The sequence below is a fragment of the Pinus tabuliformis genome, chromosome 7 (assembly GCF_031772625.1).
Source record: "Pinus tabuliformis cultivar Carrire ecotype Pingquan chromosome 7, CPIR1, whole genome shotgun sequence".
Taxonomy (NCBI): Eukaryota; Viridiplantae; Streptophyta; class Pinopsida; order Pinales; family Pinaceae; genus Pinus; species Pinus tabuliformis.
The window spans coordinates 998,247,305-998,257,430 of record NC_142293.1 but is presented as its reverse complement, the minus strand read 5'-3'; the positions used below and the strand labels follow the sequence as shown (position 1 = coordinate 998,257,430).

General features: G+C 35.3%; 1 protein-coding gene across 1 annotated transcript; it reads right to left on the bottom strand.

Annotated features, from left to right (window-relative positions):
• Nucleotides 1-9,213: 9,213 nt before the first annotated feature.
• LOC149250947 (uncharacterized) lies at nucleotides 9,214-9,645 on the bottom strand. Its single transcript, XM_089453796.1, has one exon. It carries the CDS (start codon nucleotides 9,643-9,645, stop codon nucleotides 9,214-9,216), a length of 432 nt encoding a protein of 143 aa, XP_089309922.1.
• Between the last annotated feature and the right edge of the window lie 481 nt (nucleotides 9,646-10,126).

Sequence of the window (10,126 nt, the reverse complement as noted above, 5' to 3'; positions counted from 1 at the left end):
AGGCATTTTTCCAGGTTGGGAAAGGACCCTGCCAGTCCGCAATAACCTGATTCCATGTGAAATACCCTTTTCTATGAAAGAAATTCAATAGCAGATGTGATATATAGATATCATCGCCCCCACCCATGATCGGATCAAGCCCAATAAGAATCTTTTTTCCCGTTTGTAAGCTCCAGACCAAGTTTTTGAGAAAGATAGATTCAACCTTACGGAAGCTCATCCAAATTGCTGATCCCTGAGAGGACCCAATCTTCCCCATCCTGTACCAATATGTGATATCTCTGCTAGCCATGTATTTTTTCTTGATAGATTTGCTCCATGAGCCATCCCCAAAAACTCCCCTCCATAAAGACTTGCATAATAAAGCCTTCCCAAAAGTCCGAAGATCCAAAATACCCCAACCACCTTGCTTCTTTGGAAGAGTGAGATCAGATAATTTTGATAAGTGATATTTTCTTTTCTCCTTATTACCTCCCCAAATAAAATTTGCAGTCATTTTATTCATCAGATGAATGATACTCGCTGGAATATAATAAAGATGAGCCCAATACACAGCTAATTGGACCAAAACTGATTGAGAAAGAATTTCTCTACCTGCCATTGGGAGACACTTATATTCCCACCCATAGATCCTTTTAAAATATCTATCTAGAATCCATTGCCAATCTGATTTAGTATAGCCTTTTGCTTTTAAATGAAACCCCAGGTATTTCATACCTTCCTTTATGGACTTCACCTCTATCCCAAACAGCTGAATTAGATATTCTAATACTTCCATATTAACATCTCCATGATAAAAAGAGGATTTTGGTTCATTTATATAAAGTCCAGTAGCTTTTTGAAACCTATCCAAAATATCATGAAAATATTCCCAGGTAAGTCTACAGAGGATTGTAGAGGCACTCATTTTGTGCTTCATCAAACATCTGAGGATACAAGTCAATTCCCCAAAAAATATCCTCAATCCTAACTTCCCTAGATCTTTTGTATTGATTTTCAAAATATTTTACAGCCTCACTTGTGATGTCCTTCTGTGTGTGAAGATAATTACCCTCCTCATCATTTATCCCCCAAATAGTATTCTTTTCACGCTTGGAGTTTGCAAATCTATGAAAAAATTTAGTGTTTCTATCACCATATTTTAACCAAATAGCACGAATTTTCAGTCTCCATGAAGCTTCTTCAATGTCCAGAAGCTTCTGTTTTTTCATTTCCAGCTCTTTTATACGACAACACATTTCTAAGGAAATGGAATTTTCTGACAAGATGACAATGATCCTGTCCAATTCCATTTGAATATCATGAAGGCCTTCCTATTTAAGTGTCTTTTCTTGAATTACCACTCTTTTACATTTTTTTTGATAGATGAAAGTTTGTCTATGAAAGACAAAGTGGGAGAAGATTGGTCCAGTGAAGGGGAATTGGACCAGGATTTTTGAATAAGATCATTAAAATCAGAATCTTACAACCAAATTCTATTAAATTTAAATGGATAGCCATTCCTGAACCCCTGGTTCCTCCATTGTAGAGAGATGAGTATATTATCAAAGATGAAACATTTTTCAATGTTTGAGACTCGCAATCCCAATCTATCACTTATGCTGTCATGGATAATAAATCGATCTAACCTTTTTGCAATATATGCAGCTTCATTTATACCATTGTCCCAAGTAGGTCCCATCTGGGGGGGACAAATATAAACAAAATTGCAATGAAGCATCGCATTTTTTATAAGGCCTGCAAGAGGGTCAATTTTCCTACCACTGCCCCATACTTCATCAGAATTCAAAGTAACATTCAGGTCACCAACAATCATCAAGGAATCAATGTCTAATAATTTTGATGATAGGAGTCTGTCCCAGAAAGCGAGCTTATCCTTGTATGGGGCATAAATATTCAAAATATGGAAGGAACCAACATAACTGCGAAAATTTGCAAGGAGCAGGATGCCGGAAAAACATCTAAATGCCCTTGCCTTTATCCAATCAGGATCCCATAGAACTACCAGCCCCCCCGATTGACCATTTGTCCCTGTAGCCACAATGTGCCAAAAAGGAAACATCTGCCTTAAATAGGTTATGGATTCAGAAACACCATGCATAGTCTCCTGAATGAGAATAATTTTGGATTGAACAAAATAAAACAATTTCTTTAGGGCCAAGTATTTTTGGTCTGCCCCTAGACCTCTTATGTTCATTGAAAATATGTAAGTCATGATGGTCTATTCTCGGGCTGGCTTGCTCTAAGAGGCCCATTTGCAGATAGATAGATGATAGGTATATCAATGAGAGAGAGGTCTTGGATCTCAATGCCAGATATGTCCTTCCTGCCCTGGACATGCCTACTGCCTCTGTTATGCTTTCTCCTAACAATTATGTTCTTTTCCGAATTAGGACTAACATGTGGAGAAGATGGCTTTCCAGGTTTGTGGATCGTGAGAGGATGAAGTTCAAGAGATTTCTTACTCAATAGAAAATCAGGGTCACTTCTCACAAAGTTTATGGGAGATGAGACAGGTGAGTTTTGGGGAGTGACAGATATACATGGTTCTTTTCCTTTTTCTAAGGGTAGTTTTTTTTTTGGGATAAAGAAGAAGATGGAATATATGTAATATGAGAAGTAGATGGAATATCATAAAAATGAGAGGGAATGGGTTCAGGGGGGTGAATTTTTATATCAGTAATAGGCTCCGGGCGAAATTGGCTAATAATATTATGATCCACCCTCCCATAAGGAGTGACCGACCTTCGGGACCTTTCAGAATAAAAAACTATTCTTCAAATATCTGGTCCTAGGAGAGATATGCTTCTTCTTAGATGGAGATGAATATTTTCGGGGCAGATGATCATATGAAGCAGTCTTTATAGGTGGGCTCCTAGACAAGATAGGAGATGAACTAATAGGAGAAGATAACATAGACATACCTGTAGGAGAAAACCTTTGCTTCCCTTTTGTTGAAAGTTTAGACTGAAAATTCTCCTGATGCTTCCTCCCATAAGATTTATGACCAGGACGACGAGGACAATTTCTATTTAAATGTCCTGTTCTATGACAAACCGAGCATCTGAAAGGAACCCCCCAGAAATCAAGTCTCTGTTTTATATTTAAATTTCCCCAGAATAATTCTATATGATCATGAAATCCTCCTCTATATGATTTTTCAATTAAAATCCATACTACTCATTTATCCTTTGCCCCCAGACACTTCGGGTCCACATAAACAAATTTACCTATAGCATTCCCTATGTCAGACAAAGTTTCCTTCATCCATAATTCAATGGGCAGTCCAGGTAACTTTACCCAAATTAGATTGTTTGATGGAGTATTTCTCAAGGGATTGTAACCTATGTACCATTTATGAAGAGCAAGAAAACTTTTTCCGTGAACCCATGGAAGATTCTGAATAATTTCTAGATCTTCAGCACTCATGAAATGAAAACTGTACCAATCCTTCATAAGTTTGAAAATTTGAGGAATATATCCCAGTAAAGAGTTCCACTTAGAACCAAGCCACTTTCGCATCTGTTCATCATCCATTTCTAGAAAAAACCAGCGACCAACAAGGGCACGGTTTTGCAGAGTAGCTATGCGGTCAGATAGGAAAACACTATCAAGGTTAATAGCAGAAAGTGGCGGGATAGTTTTTATTGGTTGCTGATTATGTTTACGTCTCATGGGGACTTGTTCACCACCTTTTAATTCACGTTGTGCGAAATCATGGCCATCACCGTCCCCCTCACATGTCGACAGAGAGGAAGGGATTAATACCTCTACCAACGTGGATTGCTAATCACTTGGGGGAATGGCGCCTCCGTGGAGCGCCTCGGCTTGCATGGTGGCCTGCACCATAGCTGACGAGGCCGACACATCCGAGAAGAATTCCATACGACTGGGAAGAGCAAAGATAAGGATGTCAACGACGCTGACAAGGATGAAAGATCTAAAATTCGACACTGAATTCCACGAGCATGAGATTTAAATGGAAATTGACATATCTATGTACATTCCGATAAGGAATGACATGGCCAAGTAAGGCTAGAAAGTTCCCATGATATGAACACTGACAAATTTAGCCTCGAAAAGGTAAATATACACCTTTCCAAAAAAAGTCTAAGCCAAAAGTGGATAGAGGCTGACAGGAAATTAATATGCAATGACGTCAATAGGAGGAAAGAATGTGATGCAGACTCAAATTTCTTAAACGACGACAACTCTTTGACATTTCCCTGACATATCGTTCCAAATGTCAATCACAAGTTCGTCCTGGAATCAAAGATCAATAATTTGAAAATTCTGATCCTGGAAAAACCAGAAAGACAAATATTTGTATTTTCCAATCCCGGAAAGACTAGATATCAGGGAAAAGAAATAGAAAGACAACTCTCAGAGGCAAAAGTCCCTAGGATATTCGCTTGAAGATCAAAGATCCCCTAGTGATTCAGGAAAAACTAGAGGGACTTATACAACAACAGTAACACCCCTTACATGTACACCACCAATTCCCAAGTCTAAAAATAAAATCAACACATGGCCTAGAAATAATATAGATATTTGATAGCTTGAAGGGAAATTTACAGGAAAATTTCAGTAAAAGACATTGTTTGACAATTTTGGCTTTTAAATCCTTCAAGTATCTATAAGAACAATCAGAGACTTCTTCAAAAAACCTTTGCATCCCCACAGATAGGATAATTTTAAGGCAAGATGTAAAACAAAAAGACCAAGACTCTTGTCTATTCCATTATGAGGATAGATAAGACAATTCAGAGACATATATTGTTCTAAAATGTTGATCCAAAATAGGAAGAAAAGACAGATAATTCCAGATATAGTAAACTATGCTTTTCGAAAAACTTTCGCAGGTTTTACTGTAAAGTTAATGTTGTAATAGAATGCTTACCTCTTTAGTCTGGAAGACGCTGACGCCAAGCCTCTCTGAGAGCACACAAACTCCTTTCGTTAAGTCGCCAGCTTATCTCGACAGAGACCAGAATGAAAAAAACAATATGCTTTCCAAACAACAACAAAAACCTGAGAAAAATCGAAAGACTTTGAGACCTCCAGACGGAAGGCGATATTTGAATAAAATTGGTGAAAGAGTATAGAGATTGAGTACAAGTTTGAGCTAAAAAAAAGGAAAAACCCTGTTGGTAAAATCAGTAGCCGTTACTACAGCCTATGATGAACCCAAAAAAAGACGCCCGCAAGCGTGTTCTCTGGGCACTTCAAGGAAGCTTTCATGAAAATACTACGGCGAAAAAGACCCGACCCAGAAGAAAAAACCACTATATACTTTTAGAACTAGAAGAAAGGTTGGGGTAGATTGATGAACGACACGTTCGAACGTCAGGCATAGGTAAATTGCATGAAGGGGACAAGTGTAACATTCATGAATGTAACATCCCCGTAGTAGAAGATGCGTATTGAAAAATAATTACTAATCTGGCTAAATCCATTGTGGTAAGAAAACAACGGTCGCATTAATGGTCTTGTAGGCCCATTGCTAGTCTCGTTCACAAATACGTGGGTTCTCAGCTCGTCTCTAGTGAAAGTTAAATAGCTATCCCATTCATCTAAAGAAAACACGGGTTTTCATCTCGGCTCGGCTCGGCTCCTTGTGGGTTGAATCTTCATTACTTACTTATTAAAAATCTGAAATAATAAAATAAATAAGAATAGAAAAATATTTTAATCTAAATTAATTTATTCCTATTACTAACTGAATGAAAAGGAAACATGACTAGGTATGGTCATACTTCCAATGTAACTATCCTCTCATTCTAATTCCTGCATGCATATATATAGGTCAAATATTAGTAACAAAAATATGGTTAAATGAATAAAAATAAATTTAAATCTAGTATATACACTAATTGCTAATATACTTACAGAAAGTAGCTTATTTACAATTACCTTCTCTTGAAATATCCCTTCCAGCAGAATATTAATTGGATCATAGAAATATGGAAGTATTTCCATTAATGATTGGAAGTAGTTTAAAAGAGAAGATGATAGGCCAAATTGTGGAAATAGATTTTTAGATACAATGGTCTGCATATAATTGTAAGCCTTATATACGTATGTAAAATTATTAATAATCTTTTGGGAATGAAAACGTTCCAAATATTTTTCAAATGGGTCAATGAAAAATGGATTGGAACATGATATATTTAATAGAAGATTATTAATTGAATTAGATTGTTGGTAATATTGTGAAAATACACTATTTTGTTGGCACTGTGTTTGAGAAGAAAGAAGCAATTGATAAGATATGAACATCAATTGGAATTGGAAGCATAATAGCTCTTGATGTTTATAATAATATTTTGAACCTTCATTTTCCCATTCAGGCAATGCATCAATTGAGTGTTCAATACTGAATTGCTCAATATGTCAGCACAAAGTATCTAAAAATCGAAAAATGAAAATAGAAAAAAAATATGAAATTAAACAAAATAAACGAAGGAACAACAATAAAATTAAATCATAATTTACATTTTTGGTACAGCGAGTGTTACAACAAAATTGAGACCTATTTGAAATGATTTCCTTTTCACAAGAATTGACGAGAATAATTCAATTAGAATAATTACCAACACCAACTTGTGAATTAGAGAGAAGATCATGGGTATGAATATGAATGAAAGCTTGATCATCATAAGAATCATAAATTGAGATTGATTCTTGAATGTTGAAATCATGAAGATAATTTTTTTCTTGAGAATGATAATTAATTGGAACAATTTTTGAATTAGAGCGTTCTTCATTTCCACATATAATTGATCTTTGATCATGAGGATTCAATTGAGAATAAAACAAATCAATATCCTCAATGTCAAAATAATTATCATAAATAACTTCATGACATTCTTTAGAATTCCCTTTATTCTCATATGATGTATCAAAACAACAAGGAATATGGAGCACATGTTCATTAATGCTAAAATAATGATTAATAATTGTTTCTCTATCTTGATAAAAAATAATAAGAAATTTATTTATATTAGTCTCTCTATTTTCTGGAATAACATTAAAGCGGAGAGGGGATGTATTGCTATCAACAAAAATATCAGGATAGATGTGAAAATGAGAATCAAAAGAAATTAATTGAAAAATATCTCTATTTGCAGGTTCTTGTGCATTTTCTTCATTGCATATTTCATATTTATGATCATTCATTTGTCTACTAATGCTTTCTAGAAGACTGTTTGAATGCGCTGAATTTGGCATTTGATCAACATGATGAGATTCAGAAATTTGTACAACAGATTGCATATTATTGGAAACTTGAATTTTTGCATGTACTTGCTATTCTATAAACTAATTTTCTGAATTAATTTCAAGTTGATTTTTTGATTTCAAGACAATTATTTCTTCAAGATTGTTGCCTATACTTCTTGCATTTGAGTAATTTTTTTTTCCAATATTTGTGTTTGAGATTCGTTGGCATGTGAGAGTGCATTACGATCAACATTAATGCCATAGGAAGTGTGCACTAAATGAAGGAATTGATCGTACATGTTAGAGACAACTTCATCATGATTGTTTTGCACCTTCATCTTGGAATTTCCAATTATGTTATTAAAATTAGAAGATGATTGATCAAAGTTTGTAATTGTTACATATGGATTTGAAATGAGAGGAAGAGGGTGAATATATTCAAACCAATTTAATGATTCATCTTCGAAGGTTTATCTTCAATTTTAAATCTCAAACAACTTAAACGAAATCGAATGGTAAAATCAATAAAATATTCGTTTTTAAACCTTCATAAAATTTTGAAATCATAACATACCTATTCATAATTATAACCATCAAATTTGTAAAGGAACATTGTGATAAATTGACCCCAATTGTGAATAGAGGCAACTGGGAGAGATTGACACCAACTTTTGGCTTATCATAAGAATGTAAGAGTGAAAATCCTACATAAAATACCTTCATCAATATCATGAAAAGTATAATCTAATTTTTTTTGAATAAATTGTAAATCATGATTAAATGCAGAAAAATTTCCCTTACTGTTAAAATTTACCTTTGACAAGTGTCTTACTATTTTTAGTGGAGTATTAGCAGATGCACATCCAGAGATACAACTCCAAATTGAAATTTTGAGAGGAGCCATTGTGATTAAATAAAAATTTAAAATAAAAAAACTCCAATAGACCACAAGTCTTCATGCCCTCCATTTAGCACCAAAAATGTTGAAGGCTTGAAATTCTCTGCCTACAACATTATAAGGGAGACCACCCAGTCGGGAACTTAAAGAAACTTTTTTTTCGTTGAAATTGTAGTTTCGATTGGTTAAACTACAATTACCTTCTCTCTATCTCCAATGGCTTAAAATATGACTTTCATCTACCAATAGAGAGGAGACATCAAATGAACCCTCTTGCTGATCAGGAAAGAAAGTGATCTTTAAGCTGATCTAGGGCTCAGCCAAGCCACAACTAAAGTTTGTCTATTTGGGAATAAGATTTCTAGAAATATAGAATTAAATCAAAATGCAAAATTATCCTAAAATGCAAGCAAAAGGAAAAGTATCCTAATCCTATATCAATTAGAGATATATATATCTAACCCAACCGAGAGCAAAACATTTAAATAAGCGAGATTTAAATATGTTTGACTTATAATGAATATCAAGCTAACGAAGTAGTTCAATTATGAATGCCAAAACACATTTTGTTTAGATATTTATTAACAAAAATAATTAATCAACAAAATTTAAGAAGTTGTTCATAAAATGATAATGATTATTATTTTTTTTTTCCACTGGAAAAATCGTAATCTTTCATTATGGTTGAAAAATTACATGTTGTAGATGCCTTCCGGCATATGTTGTAGACAAATTTCAAAAATGGTGCTAAAAAAGATGCAAAGATCCTTCATCACCACACATGGTGTACGGATTCAAGAAATAACATGTGACACAGATAATGATTATGTACAGGTGGGGAAAAGTCAGACTTTTCGCCCTTTTTTCTTCTCAACTTTTTTCCAAATCCCTTGTGATTCTATTGGAGTTATAAGTGCTAGTGCTGTTTCAGCCACAAGTTGTGGATTGTCTTTATCAGAGTCTGATGAATCTGATATGTGTTGACATTTATTTCTGCCCATATCCGTAGTATCTGTTATACTTGCCAGTGCTGTGTCTATATGTTCCTGTGGATTTATGTTTTCCTCTGTTGGCTCTTTGTTCATATGATTGGTCTAGTTGGGGTCGGTAAACTCCATTTCTTCTTCCTCCTCGTCATCTGAAGCAGGTGGAGGAAATTGCCATCCCTTTACTTGTTTTTCCGCTTTCTTCTTTCTGCGATTGTCTTTTTTGGCTGCTGGACATGTGCTTTGAAGGTGTCCTGTTTGTCGGCATATTCGACATCTGAAAGCAGTGTTTTCATAGTCTAGAACCTGTGTCCAGCTCCTCTGTCTATGCTTCAGCTGAATCTGGTCTGGCAGGCCTTTGCTGAGGTCTACTTCCACACATATTCGTGCAAAAGTATAAATTCGTTCCTCCACTCGCTGGGTGTCCATTTTGATGTAGCGTCCAATAGTATTTCCGATTCCAGCTAGTACTTGATCATTCCAGAGATGTATTGGGAGGTTGTGTAGTCGCACCCAAACTGGCATCTTGGAAACGACCATTGTGTTTGCATCAAATTCTAGGAACCAAGGTGTGATGAAGAGTCCCGTGGATCCCCAGAACCAAGGTCCTTCCTGTATTACTATTCCTGTATTACTATGTCTCTGTCAATTGTTGATAAGAATTTTACTATGAAAAATCCTTTGGAATAGAGATGTATTTCGCATTCCATGGTCCAGTTCGTGAAGATCCAATGGAATAGATTCATCGGTTTGGGCCAAAAGCAATTAAATTTGCATATTATTGCTTGTATTTCATATGTAGTGCAGTGCTCATCTATTTCTGGTGTATCTATGTTGAATTCTGGAGTATGATTTGGCATCCATACCTGATTGATTTGGTGCTGCTCCTTCTGTGTTTTTCCCTTGTAGGATGTTTTTGAAGGAAATGCTACCTGGTTTTTTCCCTATTGAACCAGTACCACTTCCTTCAGCCCTGTAAGGATTCCTGCCATTGACTGATGCGCCCCCTCTTATTCTCAGA